The sequence below is a fragment of the Eptesicus fuscus genome, chromosome 6 (genome assembly GCF_027574615.1).
Source record: "Eptesicus fuscus isolate TK198812 chromosome 6, DD_ASM_mEF_20220401, whole genome shotgun sequence".
In the NCBI taxonomy this organism is placed as follows: domain Eukaryota; kingdom Metazoa; phylum Chordata; class Mammalia; order Chiroptera; family Vespertilionidae; genus Eptesicus; species Eptesicus fuscus.
In genome coordinates this window covers 13,313,413-13,333,122 of record NC_072478.1, presented here as the reverse complement: position 1 = coordinate 13,333,122, position 19,710 = coordinate 13,313,413, and the positions used below count along the sequence as shown (strand labels likewise).

The following is a 19,710-nucleotide window of genomic DNA, read 5'->3' as shown; positions in this document are numbered from 1 at the left end:
GAGTGGTTCCTAAAACAGGCAAAGGAAGTATCCTCCCTGTTCTTGGGGGCAGAGGGAGGGAACAATGACCAGGCACTGTCCCCAGTATCCTTTGAGGGTATTGGGCATCCATGAGGTCACTCATTCATTCAGTTAGTCCCGTGACCATGTATTGAGCACTTACTGTGTGCCAAGCACTATTCCAGGTGCTGAGGATAAAACAGGGGACAAAAAAGAATGTCCCTGCCCCAGTGAAGCTTAAGAAAGAGGGAGACAGAATAAGCAGATAATAAATACGCAATACAGCAGCTGGTGGTCAGCACTAGGGAGCAAAGGCTGGGGCTTACCCAGTGCAGGGAAGGCCCCTGCTAAGTGGCATCGGAGCAGAGAGCTCAGGGAGTGAAGGAGTTAGCCCTGCAGGGCAGGGGAGGGGTGCTGCACCTAGGGGACCCCAGAGACCCAGGGGCAGAAGCAAGTCTGGTATGTTCTGGAATATCAAGGAGAGGCCAGAGTGGAGCGAGGGGACGATGGTGGGAGATGGGATTGGGTCCCGGTGGGCCTTTGGGGCCATTATAAGGACTTTGGCTTTTATTCTGCAAGAGCTGAGCGGTTCTGAGCAGAGGAGTGACATGCTCTGACCAGCGATATCTGGAAAGGCTCATGCAGGCTGCCAGGTGGGAAAGACAGGGCAGGGTGGCCGCAGGGGACCAGTTAGGAGGCCTGGCTTTACCCCAGGCCAGAGGCCGCGGTGCCTCAGACCAGGGCCGCAGCAGCAGGCCTGGTGGGATTCGGAGACAGAGTCCTGGGAATTTGCTGATGGATTTGCAAGAGAGGAGTCACGGCTGACTAACCTGCCCAGGTGGAGCTGCCACTTACAAATGCAGGGAGGACTGCAGAGGGTGCAGGTGTAAGAGGTGCCGTTTTAGATGTGGGGCATCCAAGTGGAGATGTTGAGTAGGCCGTTAAGACACGAGTCAGTTGTTCAGGGGCCGCGCCTGGGCTGCAGGCGGGGATACCTGGGACTCCTTCAGAGAGATTTTGATGCAAATCCGCCCAAGTATTCTAATGTGCAGCCAAGGTTGTAAATCCCTGGAATAGCTGTTATTTTTTTACACCAGAAGATTAGAGAAGATGGCCTGGGGAGAGGGAGAGACAGAAGCCCCAGGACTGAGTCTTGGGCACTGAGTGGCTCCGGAGGTGAGCAGGGAGGCAGCCACGCAGACCGAGAAGGGGCAGCCGGAGGCGGGCGGAGAACCAGAGTGGTCTCCCTGAAGCCAAGTGGAAGAAACATTGCAGCTGGAGGAAGGGACCCCCTGTGACAACTGCTGCTGATGGGCGCGTGCCGTTGGCCATTTGACTGGTCGTGTGGAAGTCACGGGGTCCTTGAGAAGAGCAGGCGGGGCAAGAGTGGTGGGGCTGAGCCTGCTCCACAAGAAGGGGATTGGAGGCCGTGAGTGAGGGTCAGCCGCTGCTGCAAAGGACAGCAGAAAGCTCCAGAGCCGGAAGAAGGCCTGGGGTCGGAGGGGGGTATTTTGGTTGGCGTTTGAGGAGCTTGCCTAGGAGATGGAGTGGGTTGGCTGATCAGTTGCTTCTCCTCGGAGGCCCCGGAAAGTCATGAGCACCGTGAGGAGTGGGTCTGGGCAAAGGGGGAAGAACACGCATTTAGGAGAGGGTGCAGAAGGGGCAAGAGGGAGAAGAGGAAGTGGCCTTCCCCTGCCCGAAGTGGTGGCAGGTCTGTGAAGGTCAGGGAGAGGATCTGTATGGGAACCAGGGAGGGAGGAGTAGGAATTTGGGCAAGTCCGCTGCCCCGGTTGGCTGGCTCAGGCCTTAAGTCTGCCAGAGGCATTTCAAGCCCTCCCCAGATCTGCCCTCCTAATTCCTTCCCTCCCTCGGGACATTCTTCAGGCCCTGACTCAGTCCCGTGGCCCCTGCTCTAGGCAGGAGGGAGGCTAGGAGCAGCTGAGGCAGCCTCCCAGGGCACTCCGACCTCGCTTGCTGTCCCATCCCTGACCCGGTCCTTTCTGCTCCCGCAGACCTGCATCTGGACTGGACCTTCGAGGAAGCACCCAAAGGTGAGGGGGTGGCCCGCCCAGCTTGGCCTTGAATTTGACCCTCCCCTGCAGCCACACCTGGCTCTGGGGCTTCCCAGTTGGCTTAGTTCAGCTTGAGAAGTTTGTATGCCCATTTCCGGTAAGCTCCCAACCCCTGGCAGGTGGCATTCAAGAACCTCAGCTTCCCTGCCCAGTGAATGCCCAGCCCTGGCGGTGACTTCTCTGGGCCTCTCTTTCCTGATCCCTAAAATGGGGACACTACCTATCCCAGAGCTGTTTTGGACATTTCTTAAAGAGAGCAAAGCTCTTAGTGCACAGCGCACGTTCGGGGGTCCGGAACCCCACCCCTTTTCCCAGGAGCTCCCCAGGACTGTGGGTATGGGTGGGTATGGGTGTCAAAACCTCCAAAGGTCAACCAGGTGACCTCAACCCCTGCGCTCACCTCCCCCACCCTACCTGTCTCCTCCCACCTGCAGTGGCTTCCTCCTGTGCCACCTCTGCAGACTCAAGGTGTCCAGGGCCCCAGCAAAGACCTGCATCCCGGCCAGGCCAGGCCTCCTCTCTGAGCGGGTAAGCCGCCGTGGGGGAGGGGCCTGAGGGCTGCAGAGGGGCCCTGGCTTCCCTGTGGGGACTGGCAGCCCCTGGTGGCAGCAGCTGGCACAGCCTCAAAGTAGGCAAGCAGGGGACCTGGCTCCCCTGACAGTTCAGCCCCTTCTCAGGACCCCCACTACTCCAGGCACTCCCTACCCCGCCAGGGCCCAAGGGGAGTGGCAGGCAGGGGTAGACTTGGCACCCATCCCTGGTCAGGACCCCCGTGATGCATTGCAGGAGTCATCACCCCAAAGATCCACAGGTACTATGGGGTGGAGAGCCGGGTGTCCCACGAGGAGGTGTGGATCTGTGGCCGTCCGCTCCGATGCCTGAGAGAAAACAGGGGGCGGAGGGTCCACGTTGCCTCCCCGGAGCCGCGGGGAGAGGAGCCCCTCCAGGGAGGTGAGGGAGGCAGCTGCTTTTCTCTGTGCAGACCACACAGGCCCAGGCCCGGCTGCCTGGACCTGGAGGGGTTCGACCCCCACCTTGGGAATGAGGAGCTTTACCCTCAGTGAAATCCACAAGCTTCTTATTCTCTTCTGGGCGAGATTCACCTCATTAGCATAGCCATAAGGGGCCTGTGGCTCTCGGCATCATCAATAAGAGAGAGGCTACGAGCTCAAGAATTGGGCTCAGGGTTCTGGGTTCCTGCTGGTGTGCCTTGAGCAACTTAACCAGCCTAGGCCTCAGTAATCCCACCTGTTACGTGGGGATCATTGAGTGGTCACGAGGATTAAGGCTCATCGCAAGTCTCCACAAACATTACTAATATAGACTTCATCATGACAAGAGCTTCCTTAAATTGGGAACGACATATTCCATTCTCATTACCACCAATATTATTTTGAGAATAGAAAACAGAGTCAGTGATTACAGCCAACAGATCCTGACCCTGGGGTCAGACATTCCATCATTTGATAAGCTTGGTACAGTCATTCCATTTAGTGAAGACATCCAAATTCAACAGAGGCTGGAACCTTTAAGCCAGCCAAGAAGGGATTCCTAGAGGGGACGAGGGCCAGTGTGGCAGGGCAGTGCCTGGAGTGTGGCTGGAGGGGCCTCCCAGATGAAGTCATGAATTCAGCACCCTCAGAGCAGCGAGGCCCAGGGCTCTGAAATCACATGCCCGGGCCCCAGGGCCAGGGCTGCCGGCTCTTTTCCTGCCCGGGGTTTTCCTCGGACTAGTGTACAGTCCCACACCCTTGGGCACAGGTGCAACCACAAAGACCAGCTTCACCGAATAAGCACCGACATACATCGCCACAGTCACAGCGCAGCCTGAACGCCATTGCAGGCTAGTCACCAAGGCCAGCAGGAAAGGGACTGGCCACTCATGGAGCAGGTGCATGTGCCGGGCCTTTCCTGGGCGCCTCAGGGCATGTGTCCCCTCACATAAGCTTCACCACACCCTTGTGTGGGCAGGAATCATTCTGACGTTACAGGCATTGAATCTGAGGCTCTGGCAGTTCGGTAACTTGCCAAAAGGTAGCACAGCCAAGTGGTGGAGCCGAGATTTGAACTCAGAGCTCATAACTTTCCACGCGTTAACACTGCTCCGGGGCCTGGAGCAGGAGAGGACAGGGCTGCAGCTCCCTCTACCAGGGCTGTGTTCTCACTTGTGTCTCAGTTTCCCTAAAAGGAAGCTGAAGAAATGCCCTCCCCTTTCTCTAGAAGAAGCTGGGACCCCTCTGGAGAGTATCCTAGAAGCACCTTCAACTGTAACCCTGGAGCATTCTCCTCCCTGCCCAGGACCCCGAATCAGGTAGCCCTTCAGCACCCTCCCCACAGGGTCCCCAGTGCCTTCTCGGCCAGGTCCCTCTGTGAAAAGAGCACAGATAATGCCCTTTCCGGTGGGACCTGTGCAGCTGGGCGAATCCAAGTAGGGGACTGGTGGTCATAGGGGTGGGGCAGTGGCCTGAAAGCCTGCCCAGGGTCCTAGTGCCCCTCTACTCAAGCTGAGGACTACCCTCCTCCATGCAGGTGCCCAGACGCAGAGAGAAAGCAGACAATGTCTGGACAGAAGAATCTTGGAACCAGTTTCTGCAAGAACTAGAGACTGGGCAGAAGGTGAGTGTGGGCCTGGTCCTCGGCCAGTGCATTTTGGCAAGCGAGTTCGCCCCCTCTGACCCACCCTTCCCATCTTCAGCCCAAGAAACCTCTGGTGGATGACCCTGCTGAGAAGCCCTCCCAACCCATTGAGGTGAGTGCTGCAGGGAAGGTGGGGGAAGGGGAGACAGCAATGTTGGGGTACAAAGAGAATCTCTGGGTGCTGTTGGCCCCAGTGACCATGGGCAAAGGACACAGATCCCACAGCCCCCATCCTCCCCAGTCCCGCACAGTTTATCTTTGTATCCCCAGCACCCACCACAGTGATGGCATTCAGTAGGCACTCAAACATGCATGGAATAAATGTGTGTTGACCAAAGCGGGAGCAGAGAAGAGTGGTCAGTGCGGACTGGAATTTTCAGGAAGTATTCTCAGAGGTGGAGCTGAGCTCGAAGGAGTTGGGAGGGTTGGGCTAGGCAGAGGGCGCTCAGGATGGGGAGGCGCGGCAGCCAGGTCTGGCCGGCGGGATGGGCGTGGAGGGGAAGCAGGTGGGTACGGGGAAGCCAGGCTGTGGAAGGCCACGACGACTTGATGGGAGAGAAAATGGGGATCCCTGCAGGCTCCTGATTAGATAAGTGACCACAAAAAATGGCACAAGCCGGAAGTCCCAAGGACTATCTTGGGAGTACCGGATGGGTGAGCCTGTCCTGGCCCGGCGCCCTGCGCCCTTCGGCCATCGTCCCCCCCCCCCCCCCCACACACACACCCACACACCGTGCACTGCCTTCCCTCCCCCAACCCCGCGTTCCCACTGCCCAAGGCTCCCGATCACCCGCCGCAGGTCCTGCTGGAGAGAGAGCTGGCCAAGCTGAGCGCGGAGCTGGACAAGGACCTGCGGGCTATTGAGACCCGGCAGACAACTCCCAAGGTACCCACCTCCCAGGCCCCGCCCGGAGACTGCGCCCAGGCGTCCGCGGCAGCTGGGCTTGGGGGAGAGGGGCCACCAGAGGCGTCCCTCCGGCTGCACTCGGCGCGACCTCGGGCTGACTTTACCCCTGTCTGCGCCCTCCTCTCTCCAAGGCTGGGCGGGACTTTCCCCAGTGCCGCCTCCCAACCCTGCCCGGTCGGCTCCGCCTCAGCCTGACGTCCCGGTGCCGGGCTCCGCGCTCAGCCCCGCACCTCCCCCGGACCTCCCCCGGACCTCCCCGCCCCGCACCTCCCCCGGACCGCAGCTCGCAGGGATCCCACTCACTGCCGCCCTCTACCGCCCGCTTTCCCGGGCTCCCTCCCTCTTCCGCACCCCGCTCCCGGCGCTTCCTCCCCGGCTCCTCGTCTCCTCCCAGTTCCCCGCCCCGCCCACCCTCGCTCCTTCCCGGCCGCCAACTTTTCCGGAGGCGGTGGCCTGGCTGCCCGCAGCGGACGGTCCCGGCCTGACGCCCTCCCCCCCACAGGGTTCCCAGGTGCCCCGGCCGCCCCAGGAGCCACGGTCCTCCGCGCGGTGAGTGGCCGGGGTGCGCGGGCAGCTGCGGGGCCGGGGCCGGGGCCGGGGAGGGGACGTGGCGAGGGGAGGGGTGCGGAGTTGGGGGAGACGTGGAGGGCGGCAAGTGGCCGGCGGGACGGGGCACTGCGTGCCGCAGGGGGGCCGGGAGGGTGGCAGGTGGCTCGCTGGGACCGGGCACCGCTCGCCACTGGCGGCCGTCCTGGCCCTTGGTGGCAACTGCCCTCCGCCCAAGAGTGGGTGGCCGCGCCCGCACTTCCCAGCGCACCCCCCCTCCCCGCGGGGCCGGAGCCGCACCCTTGCCTGGCCCACTGCTTGGGAAGTAGGACGTCCTGTGCCGAGGCGGCTGGGGCTGGGGGGAGACCTTGGGCGGTCGGGGTGAGCCTGGTAGGGCGTGAGGCCAGACAGGTGGCTCACTCACTCACTGTGTCCCCGCAGCCCGGCCTCTGCCTGGAGCCTCAGCAACCCGAATGCACTTTACCGGGGCTCCTCCTGGCCCCTGAGCCCCCACAGAATGGCGGATGGAGGAAGCCCCTTCCTAGGTCGTAGGGATTTTGTCTACCCTTCCTCAACCCGAGGTAAGGACCAGATCCTGCCCCTTTTCCCACCCAGAGGCCCACCACTCACCAGACCTGGTGCCTCTGGGGTGTGGCAGGAAGATCCTACAGCCCCTGCTTCCACTGGTGCCAGTGGGTGGGGACCCCATCCCAGCCCCTCCCCGCCCCCCCCCGCCCCCCCGCATGGCCTTCCCACGCTGAGCTCATGCTTCTCCGCAGACCCTAATGCCTCTGAACGAGGGGTCAGCCCTGCCAGGAAGGAAGAAAAGAAGGTAAGGGGGTGGGAGCGTTAGGGTCAGGGTGCAAGGAGGACCTGGGGTGGGTCCTGGGGTCACCCCCTGTGTCTTCTCCCCCTGCATAGAGGAAGGCTGCCAGGCTCAAGTTTGACTTCCAGGCACAGTCCCCCAAGTAAGTGCCCTTCTCTCCCCTCCCCTGCCCCTTGGGGCTGGCTCTGCACTGGGGGAGAGGGGAGGGGGGCATCCCCAGGAGGTGGAGGGGACTGTGGGTGTGCTGCACAGGGTGGTCGGGAGGGCCTCAGCTTGCCGATGTCCTTGCTCTGGCCGGCAGGGAGCTGACCCTGAAGAAGGGTGATATTGTCTACATCCACAAGGAGGTGGACAAGAACTGGCTGGAGGGGGAACACCATGGCCGGCTGGGCATCTTCCCTGCTAACTACGTGGAGGTGAGCTGGAGCCAGCAGTAGCCCTGGGGGTGGGGGCAGGGGGGATAGGGATGGCAGGGATGGGGAGGGTGGAGCAGTTGGGTGTGCAGAGCCCTTATCCATCCATGGCTTCTCTCCTGAGCTGGCTGCCACAGCTCACAGGTTCCCTGAGATGTGACCTGTGAGCTCCAGGGCAGGGGCCATGTCTCAGCCTCATTTGTAGCCTTGGCCCCCACAGCCTGGCCCAGCACTTTGCCTGAACTCAGGAAATGTTTGTTAAATGAGGGCTAAAGCTGGAACCCAGTCAGCGGGGGAGAACCAGGCCTGCCAGCGCTGTCCGTGTCCCAGCCTCTCACCATGCAGAACCCATCTCTCTCAAGCTGTCTTTGGGACGAATCCTAATTACACCTGGCACGAGTACAAAGTGTGTGATGTTTACAAATCGCGTATACATGCACTCATTTTCATGTGTACAGTTGACCCTTGAATAATGCACGGGTTAGGGGCACTGACCCCCCCCCCCCAAAGATGACCCCCACACAAAGAGCCACTTGTAACTTTTGACTCCCCCCAAACTTAACTACTAAAAGCCTGCTGTTGACAAGAAGTCTTACCCATAACATAAGCCTTCCTGATTAATACCTATATTGTATGTTATATGTACTATATACTGTATTCTTACAATAATGCAAGCTAAATCATAAGGAAGAGAAAATACATACATTTTATGCATTTATGACATAACCTTTTTTAAACTTTTTTTGGGGGGATATTTCTAGGCTACCTGGTTCATGTGTGAGTTTTTACAAATTGTTGGAAATCTCCAAAAATTTTACTTGAAAAAAACCTGCATATGAATGGACCCACACAGTTCGAACCTTTGTTGTTCCAGAGTCACCTGGATTACCTCCCTGTTTCCTCTCATTAACCTGGGAAAGTGATAGATCTGCCCCATTTTACAGATGGGCTTGCTGAGGTTCAGAGAAGTTGTTAAGTAAAAGATCCAGAATCTGAATGAAAATATAGGTTCTGGATTTTATATATATATTTTTTATTGATTTTTTTACAGAGAGGAAGGGAGAGGTTTAGAGAGTTAGAAACATCGATGAGAGAGAAACATCCATCAGCTGCCTCCTGCACACCCCCTACTGGGGATGTGCCTGCAACCAAAGTACATGCCCTTGACCGGAATCAAACCTGGGACCCTTCAGTCCGCAGACTGACGCTCCATCCACTGAGCCAAACCGGCTAGGGCGGTTCTGGATTTGATAGATAAAGGACTGTCAGTTATCTTTGGTATTTGTGTCTTTTAAGCTGTCTAAATTATTAATTTAAAGTTGTTCATAATGTATCTTTATTATCATTTTAATGTCAGTAAGATCTGCAGTGATGTCCTTTCTTTCATTCCTGATATTAATAGTTTGTGTGTTCTGATTCTGGCTAGAGATTTGTTAATTTTATTGATCTTTTCAAAGAACCAACCTTCATTTTATTGATTTTTCTCTATCTTTGTTTTCCATATCATTGATTTCTGCTGCTTTAGTATTTCCTTCTGCTTGGATTAGGTCCAGTTTGCACCTTTTTTTTTTTCCTAGATTTTTAGGGTGGTAGTTAGATGATTGATTTGAAACATTTCCCCCTAATATATGCATTTAATGCTATACATTTTCCTCTAAGCACTGCTTTAAATGCATCCCACAGATTTTGATATTTTTTTTCATTCAACTCAAACTATTTTTCCATTTCCTTTGTGACTTCCTCTTTGAACTGTGGGTTGGGTGGTTGTTTTCATTCAGGCTTTTGATACAGCAGACATCAGCAGCCCTCTCCCACCCTCAGGACTCTCTGAGCCTGAAATTTCGCAAAGTATATACAGTATTCCGTGTCATCAGTCATTTAGATCTTAATATGAAATAGTTTATTAGCATCCTGGCCAGTGGTGCTCAGTTATTTGAGCATTGTCCCATGTACTGAAAGGTCACTGGTTGGATTCCTGGTCAGGGAACATACCCAGGTTTCAGGTTCAATCCTGGTCCTGTGTGTGCAGGAAAGTAATCAATGTTTCCCTCTCCCTCTCTCTCCCTCTCCCCCTCCTTCTCTGCCTCCTCCTCCCTTCCTCTCTCTCTCTAAACTCAATAAAAACAGCCCTGGTGGGTGGCTCAGTTGATTAGAGCATCATCCTGATACGCCAAGGTTTCAGGTTTTATCCCCCGTCAGGGCACGTACAAGAAACAACCAATGAATGCATAAATAAGTAGAACAACAAGTCGATGTTTCTCTCTCTCTCTAAAAATCAATAATAAAAATTTAAAATCAATAAAAAACATTTAAAAATATATATATTAAAAAAGAAATAGTTGATTCGCTTCTTGATTTTTATGAGTAGGGTGAAGCAAAGAAAGTGAGGAGATTCTGGGCAACTGGTGGGGTAGAAGGGGGGAGGAAGAGGGACACTGGGTCCTCGGCAATGGTCCTCACTTTTAGAGCACGCCAGCAGGTGTGCCCGGCTCCTTAAAGCTTGTTTCCGTCTGCCCTCCAAGTTCAACTCCCTTCACTGAACTGCCCACTGCCCACTCCAATAACGCCCACTCCACACACCCCCAGTGCAGAATCTTCCTCCAGGGCTCTTCTGGGACTCAGCAGCCCCTTGGCTGTGCTTACCCCTGGCCACGCTAGGCTTGTGTCTGGTGTCTGTCCCCTCTCTGGCCTGGGGACAGATCTTACCATACCACCTTCTCTTTGTTGCCTCCCCCTCCCAGGAGCCCCAGGTCTGTGGCCAATTCATGTCTAGGCTGAGCCTTTCTCATTTTCTTCCTTACTGCAGGTGCTGCCTGCCGATGAAATCCCCAAGCCGCACAAGCCCCCGACCTACCAGGTGCTGGAGTATGGAGAAGCCGTGGCCCAGTACAATTTCAAAGGGGACCTGGAGGTGGAGCTGTCCTTCCGAAAGGTGCGGCCAGGCCAGGCAGGAAGTGGGGGTAGGCAGGGGCTGGTGAAGACGGAGGAAATATGTACAGTAAAACATTTTTATTTATTTTTTAAAATATATTTCTTTATTGATTTCAGAGAGGAAGGGTGAGGGAGGGAGCGATAGAAACATCAATGATGAGAGAGAATCATTGATCGGCTGCCTCCTGCACGCCCCCTACTGGGGATCGAGCCCTCAACCCAGGCATGTGCCCTTGACCGGAATCGAACCTTCAGTCCACAGGCTGATGCTCTATCCACTGAGCCAAACCGGCTAGGGCTACAGTAAAACATTGTTAAAAAGAGGTGTATCCACCTTCATCTAGTATTTTCAATTTTTTTCTCAGTCTCTTTGGATTAATTTCTCTTAACATAGCCCATATTTTAAAAGTCCAAAACTTCTAAGAGTAGTGCTTTTTTTCATTCCAGGTTGGTAGGTTTTGAGGATCACAATCAGCATTTTTACTGTTTTCATTTCTTTTTTTTGTAATCCTCACCTGAGGATATTTTTTCCCATGGATTTTTTAGAGAGAGTGGAAGGGACGGGGAGAGAGAAACGTTGATGTGAGAGAGACTCATTGATTGGTTGCCTCCTGCACAACCCAGACTGGGGCCAAGGATCGAGCCTGCAACCAAGGTACTTGTCCTTGACCTGAGTCAAACCCACAACCCTTCAGTCTGCAGGCTGGCACTCTAACCACTGAGCAAACCCAGCTAGGGCATTTTTAAAAGAGTAAAATGGAAATATTAGAAGGCCTTGCATGTAGCCTGGCTAGGTAGCTCAGCTGGTTAGAGAGTTGTCCCAATATGCCAGGGTTGTGGGTTTGATCCCAGATCAGGGCACATACAAGAATCAACCAATGAATTCATAAGTAAGTGGAACAACAAGTCGATGTTTCTCTTTCTCTAAAATAAATCAACTAAAAAAAAGAACATGTAGTAAGGGTATTCTATCACATTTTTAGGCATTTATGCCCTGGCCAGTGTCGCTCAGTTGGTTGCACGTCACACCATACACCAAAAGGTGGCAGTCCGATTCCCGGTCAGGGCACATACCCAAGTTGTTGGTTCGATCAGCAGTCCAATAGGGGCATGTGCAGGAGGCAACTGATCAATCTCACATCAATGTTTCTCTCTCCCTCCCTTCCTCTCTCAAAAATTAAAAAAGAAATATTTTTTAGGCATTTATGTCTGTGTGTGTGTGTGTGGTTGTTACTACAATACATTTTTTATTATAGATCGTGTTCAAGAAAGCTTAAAAAATGTTGTCCTAGAAAGCAGGGTTTGGTCTCCCTTTGGCTGATTTTTGGGGCAGAAGCCATGAATGCCCCTAGTGACTGTCCCCCAGAAGAGCTGGCCCCAGGGACAGAACGGGGAGGAGGTGGCTGGGGGAGAGGTGGGGGCCGGAGAGGGCTGGAGACCGCTTCCCCTGGGCAGTCCCTTGGCCTCAGTTGTGAGGACCTGAGGAGGCACTCACTGTCATCAGGGAGTTGGTTTGTTGGCAGTGGTGACAGGACCGCTCAGTGTGGAGGCAGGACAGGGCCCGTGGGGGTTAGGGCCTGGCCAGTGCTTCTTGCCAAGCTGCCAATGACGCCCTTTGCTCCTCACAGCCACGGCATTGCTATCCTCACTTCGCCAGTGAGGAAACCAAGGCTCAGAGAGGCAAAGTCAGCTGTCCAAGGCCACACAGCGTGGAACTGGCCGAGCCTGGTTTGGACCCGTGTTATTAGCCACCAGGCTCCCCTGTGGCTTCTGCTCCGTGGCCAGGCAGCCTGGGTTTGGCTCCTGACTCTCCACTTCCTAGCTGGGCGACCTCGGCATACTAGTAGCCTGCTGGCCCCTCGGAGCCGATCCCTCTGGGTATCCGTGGAGGCAGCCGTGGGCGGGTGCGTGGTGCTCAGGAAGCCCTCCAGACCCTGACTCCTTTCTCCCGCAGGGGGAGCGCATCTGCCTGATCCGGAAGGTGAACGAGAACTGGTATGAGGGGCGCATCTCGGGCACCGGGCGCCAGGGCATCTTCCCGGTCAGCTACGTGCAGGTGTGCCGAGAGCCCCGGCTCCGCCTCTGCGACGAGGGCCCCCAGCTCCCCGCGTCTCCCAGCATGACCGCCGCCCGGCTAGCTGCCCGGCACCCCGGCTCCCCAGTAACACCACGCAGTCCAGCTGACCCCACCGACTGGGGGGGCCGGACCTCCCCCCGCCGCACCGGCTTCTCCTTCCCCGCCCAGGAGCCCAGATCCCAAACCCAGGTAAGATGACCTGTTTCAGGTGGAGAGCTGACCCCGCCCTCCCGCTCCCTGCCCCGTGCCCCCCATTCCTGTGACGGGTCACTTCAGAGCCCTTCCCAGACCGCCCCAGGACAGGCTGGTGGGGTGACTGACTGGGCAGAACCTGGCATTGCAGCCCCACCCTGGCCCTGTGGACCTCTGAGCCCTCCAGTTGGTTCTGGCCCTCGAGCTGCAGGGAGAATAGGATAGGCAGCCGGCCCTTGGGGAGGAGGGGGGCGCCCCAGAGCCAGCCCAAGCCTCCTGACCCTTCAGACTCCACTTTTGTGACTTGCGCCTCTCAGCCGCCTCTCAGCCTCGGGCACAGGGTAGGGCCGGGAGCCTGGGGGGTGGGCTGCTGGCCCTGCTGTGACCTTGGGCATATCACTTACTGTCTCTGGGATGTGGGTCTTCTCACCTGCGGAATGAGGACGCTCATTCCCACTACAGAGGGTCGTTGGGGGGTGGTTTGAGCTACACGCTTATTCTTGAGGAGAGTCACTGGTCCCCATCCCGAGGGCTCACAAACAAGCCCGTTTGCTCCCGCAGCCATCGCTTCACCCAGCAAACCAGTGTGAGCGGCCACAGGCGGTGCGCGGGCAGAAACCGGCCACCTGCCCACCTGTGCCGGGCAATGTCACAGGCCCCCATGCCGTGGGGACAGAGGGTCAGATGAGCAGAGGGGGCAGTGCTGCCCGGGGAAGAGGGGCCATTTCACGTCTTCCCCCTCATGCTGCCTTCGCCCACTTTTCCTCCCGTGGACCCCCAGAGTCTCAGCACCCCTGGGTCTTCTCTGTCCCATCCTGGAGGTTCCAGCCGTGCCGCGGACCTGGGGACCTCCTCCCACAACACCCCTCAGATACACTGGACCCCGTGAGTACCATCTGGGGGAGCTCGGTCAGGGGTGGCGGCTGCATCAGGCAGTGCTGAGCACACCGACCCCCTTAAACCCGGCTCCCCAAGGTGGGTTTGGGAAGCTCCTGATCGGTAGCGCTAGTTCTTGCTGTGCTTCCGGGTGACTTGGTGGCGAGGGGGGCTACTGTCTGCAGTGCTCCTGACCTGACCCTGTCAGCCCTGTGGCCCCCTCCCTCAGCCCCCAGCCTCAGTCTCCTCAGTTCCCAGCCCTGAGGTCAGCGTGGAAGTGTGGGAGCCGGGAGAGCAGACTTGAAGGCCCTGGGAGCGCCGAGGAGGCAGGGTTTGGGTGGTTAGGGCTTGGAGGGCAGGGAGCAGGCCTGGGGAAGAAGAGCTGGAGCTGGAGCTGCCATTCCAGGAGCTGGGCCAAGGCTGCCGGGAACACGGAGAAACCCTGGAAAATTCATAGGACGTGGCAGCACTTGGGTTTAGACTCTGGGTCTGGTCTCAGGAAGGGGTGAGGGCGCTGGCGGTTGCCATGACAATGTCTCCTGCAGGTACCGGGCGGTATACCAGTACAGGCCCCAGAACGAGGACGAGCTGGAGCTGCGGGAGGGGGACCGGGTGGATGTCATGCAGCAGTGCGATGATGGCTGGTTTGTGGGTATGTGGGCCTGCGGGGCGTGCTGGGGGGCAGGCTGGAAGGACGTGTATCTCAGGGTCCTGGAGGGATGGGCCAGGGGCAGGCTGGAAGCAGGTATCTCAGGGTCCCTGCGGGGAGGTGGAGGGGAGATGTTGGTTCAGCACAGAGTCATGGCCTGACCTAGCACATCCACCTTCTGGCCTGGCTGATTCCCCAGAGCCAGCGCTTCTGTTGTTGCCTCCATACCTCCAAGAGGGATGAGGCCCAGGTCACTGATTAAGTCAGTTCAGACTTGGACCAAGTCTCACACCTGTGTATCCCCCACTCCTCCCCACCCCCCAGTTAGCAGCTAGCTCCCCCAACCCCTTTCCAGCAAAAGGAGAGCGAGATCCCGGCCCTCAGAGCTGGTCCAAGGGCAGCTCAGGCAAAGGACGGAAGCAGGAAGCCTCACGCTGGCCTTGGCCTGGTTCAAGGTGACCAGCCCAGCAGGTGTCACATGCCTGCTTCCCCAGAGTGGGCAGCCCTGTCCAGGCCTCCGCTTCAGAGGCAGGAGCCGTCCTCAGAGGCAGCGAGCAGCCAGGATGCCCGTGCAGCAGGCTGCGTGGCCTGAAGTCTTGGAGGGGCGCCTGGGCAGGGGTGGCCTCAGGGGCAGTCCCTTGTGGCGCCCATCCTTTCTCACCTGAAGCCCAGCACCTCCCTGGTGACCAGGCTGCAGCCATACCGGTGACTCTGAAGTCCTAACTTGTTAACGTCCTTGCCTCGGAGGGGTGTGTTTGGGACACATTCTGATTTTACTCTGTACAACTTCTGCTTTTCAATTTCTTTGTAACTAGCAACGTTTTGCAAATGGATATAGACAAGAAGAAAAGCACCACCTTTGTGGTGTAAGCCTCGTGTGCTTTTAGAGGAAAAGTTTAGAAAGTTCAATTTCTCGGTCACCTTAACACCGGTTAAATGTTCAGTAGCCACATGGGCCTTAGCATGGTGGGCAGTGCAAGTCAGGGGAGGCTTCCCGGAGGAGGCGTGGGAGCTGGGCCTTGAAGGGTGGCAGAGCAGGAAAGAGAGGCCCTCCCGGCCAGGGAACAGTATCAGCAAGGCCTGGGCTACTCAGAGGGAAATCAGGATGCCAGCGGGCCAGGAAGGGAAGGCCCAGGACTTCCGTTTCGTATTCCTAGCATTCCCCCTTCACCACCCCAGGACACAGGTGTTTTTTTGGGGGGTGGCGGACAAGAGGCCTGAATTTTAGGCCCACTTCTACCCCCAAACAGCTGAGTGCTTTGGGGGAATTCACTTGGCCTCTTAGGCCTCATTTGCCCCATCTCTAAAACGAGGGAGTCATGCTAGACCAATGAGATGCCCACGGATTTAGGTTCCGTGACTCGTCCTCCTGCTCCTTGCTTTCCCGAGGAAGGGTGGAGTTATTCCGTGCTGTGTGCAAAGTTATCCACAGTTGCTGAGTGCTCAGATTGGTGGGTCCCTATTTAGCAAGTGCAGCTTTGCTTATCTAAGCTTCTGCCACTAGCAGGCAGGAATGGGGAAGACAATTCCTCTCTCCCTGGGACATGGACTCCACCTGCAGTTCTGGCCTCTGCCAGCAGGGGGCAGGGCCCTCATCTTTCCTATTTTAAAAGGAAGGGTGGGAATGATCTTTGTCTTTCCTCTTTCAGGTGTCTCCCGGAGGACCCAGAAATTTGGGACATTCCCTGGAAATTATGTAGCTCCGGTGTGAGAGGTCTCCATGGCAACTCAGAGCCCAGCCAGGATGGAGTGGAGAGCAGTAGCACTTCTCAGAGGGAGAGAGGACCCCCTTCCCACATCTCCCTCCCCAGGACCTGGCTGCTGGCATCTGCAGACAACCCAACAGCCTTCCCCTTGGAGCCCCCTCGAAGCCCCCTGGACTGACTCCCACCCACAGCTCACAAGCATTCCTTTCACAGTCTTTTTATTTCCTCCCCTACCCAGTTCCCCAAATACAGAGGTCTGCTTTGAAGTGGAGACTGTTTCCAGGCCTTATTGAGACCAGACCCCCGAGTCCCCCACCCCCACCCCGCCATGGCGTTTCCTCTAACAGGGACTGGCTCCCAGCTTCACCCCCATGGGGTTCCTCTAACAAGGAGCAGCTTCCTAACCTCACAGAGACCAAAGGCCGCCCGCAGGGGATTCCCCCCCTGTCACTGCAGCGGGCCTGCTGCCCCCTGTGCCTTCCTGCTTCCATCTGGGCCTGAGAGTGGGGTGGGGGGTGGGCGCCGCACCTCTTCAGCATGTGGGGCCTGGCAAGAGGTCTTACCCGAAGGCCCCCTTTTCCCAAAAGCTGCCAAGCCCGGGGCCTGTCCTGCTAACTGTAGTGCCCAGAAAGGTCGGGCTCAGAGGTCAGGCCCTCCTGCCTCCCCAGCTCCCCCCAACCCTCAAGTCCCCCCTGGAAGAGAATGTAAATAAATGTGGATACGGGGACCTTGCCTTGCACTCCTTCTGGGTGGTGATGGTGAGAGAGGGCCCCTCCTGTTTAGGACTGTGGGAATTCATTCTTCAGTGAGCTGTGCTGAGTCAGGTGGGATGTGAGTGTGTGTGTGTGTGGGGGGGGGTGTAGGGGAGGCTGGAAAAGCAGCGTGATTATCTCTAAGATCTCGGGCCCCAGGTCTCAGGCAGCACTGAGCAGCCCCCAGGACTAGGCAGCTGTCTGATAAGCAGGGCGGAGAGGGAGAGAGAACACCAGCGTCCCAGGGACCAGGGTGAGGCCTGATTGTGGGGAGAAACCAGAGATGGGAGCTGACTGTGGCCTTGTGTGCAGGCTGTTTTGATTCTGGAGCCAGCGTGGGGCTGCTGGACTGGATGACACGTCTTAACTGCTCGGCTCCTAATGTTTTCCTTCTGTGCGCTCCATTCCACACCACAGCCCCGAGTGTCTGTTTACTTTCCTCTTTAGGCTCGGCTTGGGGTTTTGAGCAATCGATGGTGGGAAGCTGGGAGTGGTGGGCCACAGCTAGCCAGAGCGACTTCTCGCCCAAGGTCTCAGAGTCCCAGGGCGTGGTGGTTCCTGTGGGGTGACGGTGGTGGCACGGTCTGGGCTCGGCTGCCCTGCCAAGGAAGGAAAGCACCGTTCCTGGCCGTGCTGGGAGCTGAGCAGGGCATACGGTGCTACATCCCCGCTGTCTGCTGTGAGCGTCCCAGCAGGCAGCTTTGACCCCAGGAGGAGAGAGATGCAGTTGTCTGGGTCACATCGTTATAAAATGCTGAAGTCAGGTTCATGACTGTTGCCGTCTGTCTGCACAAAGTCAACCGGGCACTCCTTGTCCAGAGGCCTATGGAGAAGGAAGGTCACATATGAGGTCAAGGACTTGTGCAGGGCGGTCCCGGGCCGGGCCTCTTTCACATTCTTTCTGCAATCCTGTCGTCCAGGCCTGTCGCTTAAGGTGCCCCCACCCTAGGTGGGTGGGAAGCGGTGATGGGGCCCGTTGAGTCAAGGCAGGTGGGTGAGGCCTGTGAATGTCAGGGCTGTGGCCTGGCCCTGACTGGTTCCTTGAGCCTGGGTGGGGCGGGGCCCAGTGGTGGTTAAACAGCAGCTGGAAGAACAAGACCTGTGTGTCCTCCTTCAGCCACTCTGGCCAGCCCAGTCCTCACCATAGTCTGTTTCTCAGTGGACAGGTCCATTCTTCGGGATCCCACTAGCTTGTTCCTGATCCCTGTCCCAGCTCCTTGGCATTCCCTCATGCCCTCAAGTAAGGTATCAGGGTTGAGCCTGCCTTTACCTGGGGCAGAAACCAAATCCACACCCTCTCTTTGATGGGGACCTGAAACCTTGGCAGCAAACCAACCCCAGGCCCCTGGGCTGCCTGCCAGAAGATCCCTGATGGATGGTGACCACTCAGGTGCCTTGATCTGGCCCGATGGGGGAGGGTAAGAGAGGGTCAGAGGCCTAAGTGGGGAGGAGGACCTGAGGGGCCAGAGCCAGAAAGGACCTTGGGCCCCTGGGCCAGCTGCTCCCATTAGAGAGGCGAGGTGCCCAGAGGCACAGAGTTGCTTAGAGCAGAGCCATAGTCCCTTCTGTTCCAGGGGTCATGCCCTGCCACTTTGTCTTTGTCTTGAGAGTTTTGTGAATGCAGAACCCTCAGAGCAGAGATCCTGCCGATGAACCTGTCCATGTATCTAGAGACTGTCCAAGGCAAAGTCAGGAGCACCCAAAGGTGTAAAACAGATTGGGGGGGGGGGGTGTTAATCCATTCAAGCATCAAAACAATATTCATTCAAATATTTATCCAGTGCCCTCCTGGGAGGGAATGACTGCTGTGCTAGGCTCTGGGACTGGAACAGTGAACCACACAAAAACCCAGCCTGTCCTCTGAGGAGACTGTGTGCAGGCAGCTTTATATGGGAGGGCAATCTGTACAACGAGGCACTGTCCCATTTTACAGATGGGGAAACTGAGGCCTGGAGGAGCTGAGGACATTGCCCAAGGTCACACAGCTAGTAGAGGCAGACCTGGCATTTGAGGTGAGGTCTGTGTGACCCCCAAGGCTGTGTTGGCACTCCCTCTAGCTTTCTGCTCCCCAGGGCTTCTGGCCTAGGCGGGGGATTGGACAGGTGCATCAGGTCAAGCACGCACATCACTAGGCCTGGGAGCAGTTAGTGGGAGCGTGGCTTAGGCACATGGGGGACAGGCTGTGGGAGGCTAAGGACAGGGGAGGCAGCAGGCTGGAGGCAGCTGGGCTGTGTGTGCAGAGGGCCAGAGACCCAGGGCATAGGTAGGGGAGAGGGGGTGAGGGCACTGCTTGCAAAGGGAACTGGGAGGGAATGACGAACAAGAGGCAGACAAGTTACAGCTGTGCCCACAGGTGTGCCCCCTCCCCCCTGGAAACAGACCAGCCTGTCAGAGAAAGTGCAACGTGGAGACCAAGGGGAGATGGAGTCAGCTCTGGTGGGCCCTGAGGTCCCAGGGGGCGGTTGCCAGGTTTGACTCTGGGGAACCATTGGCCAGATGGTTCTGAGCTGGTGCCTGGGGGCTCTCCGTGGCTGTCCTCTCCTGATCGCTGGAGCCTGGGCTCCAGGTGGCTGGCAGAGGGCTGGTGCGTGGGGGGATGAGGGCCAATGGGGGTGGTTGGGGCTGGCCAGCGCCAGGCAGGACAGCAAGAGAGTGAGGGCAGTAGGAACGGAAAAGGCATCCGCCCAGAAGACAGAGGGACATGCATAGCCCAGGAGGGTGCGGGTGCCCTCCGTCCGGAGTCTCTTCATCTCCTCCTGGACCCGGGAAGCCTCCCAGCGTGCAGCAGGCTTGCCGGGCATCTCCGGCGGGAAGCTTTGCGCCACTGCCCCTCGCCGGCTCTGGCCTCGGGAAGGGGGCGGGGCGGGGCGGCCCTCGTTTGGGATCTGTGGGTGTCGGGCCGCATCTGCACGGGCGTGGGAGCCTGAAGCGGGCGGAAGGGCCGGCGTACCGCAGACAGAGCGCCCGGCCCTCCCCCGCCCCGGCCCTCAGGCCCTCTGAAGGGGGCGGGGCAGCCGGCCCGGGAGGGCTCAGCCGTCGACCAAGTAGGGCTCGTCGCTGCCACCAGCACAACTCCCCTGCCGGGGTGGGGTGGGGTGGGGTGTGGTGGGGGTGGGGAGCCGCACC

General features: G+C 57.5%; 1 protein-coding gene across 2 annotated transcripts in view; it reads left to right on the top strand.

Annotated features, from left to right (window-relative positions):
* SORBS3 (sorbin and SH3 domain containing 3) overlaps nt 1-15,922 on the top strand; it is a 28,784-nt gene extending 12,862 nt beyond the window's left edge. For both annotated transcript variants that reach the window (XM_028160613.2, XM_028160615.2), the window contains 16 exons: nt 2,013-2,051; nt 2,507-2,600; nt 4,293-4,383; nt 4,602-4,688; nt 4,768-4,821; nt 5,509-5,595; nt 6,119-6,165; nt 6,604-6,743; nt 6,942-6,994; nt 7,084-7,130; nt 7,290-7,404; nt 10,208-10,333; nt 12,287-12,598; nt 13,383-13,486; nt 14,023-14,129; nt 15,776-15,922. In XM_028160613.2, coding sequence (XP_028016414.2) covers nt 2,013-2,051; nt 2,507-2,600; nt 4,293-4,383; nt 4,602-4,688; nt 4,768-4,821; nt 5,509-5,595; nt 6,119-6,165; nt 6,604-6,743; nt 6,942-6,994; nt 7,084-7,130; nt 7,290-7,404; nt 10,208-10,333; nt 12,287-12,598; nt 13,383-13,486; nt 14,023-14,129; nt 15,776-15,837 — 1,565 coding nt within the window. In that variant the 3' untranslated portion in view covers nt 15,838-15,922. The remainder of the gene's footprint in view (nt 1-2,012; nt 2,052-2,506; nt 2,601-4,292; nt 4,384-4,601; nt 4,689-4,767; nt 4,822-5,508; nt 5,596-6,118; nt 6,166-6,603; nt 6,744-6,941; nt 6,995-7,083; nt 7,131-7,289; nt 7,405-10,207; nt 10,334-12,286; nt 12,599-13,382; nt 13,487-14,022; nt 14,130-15,775) is intronic.
* Nucleotides 15,923-19,710: the final 3,788 nt, after the last annotated feature.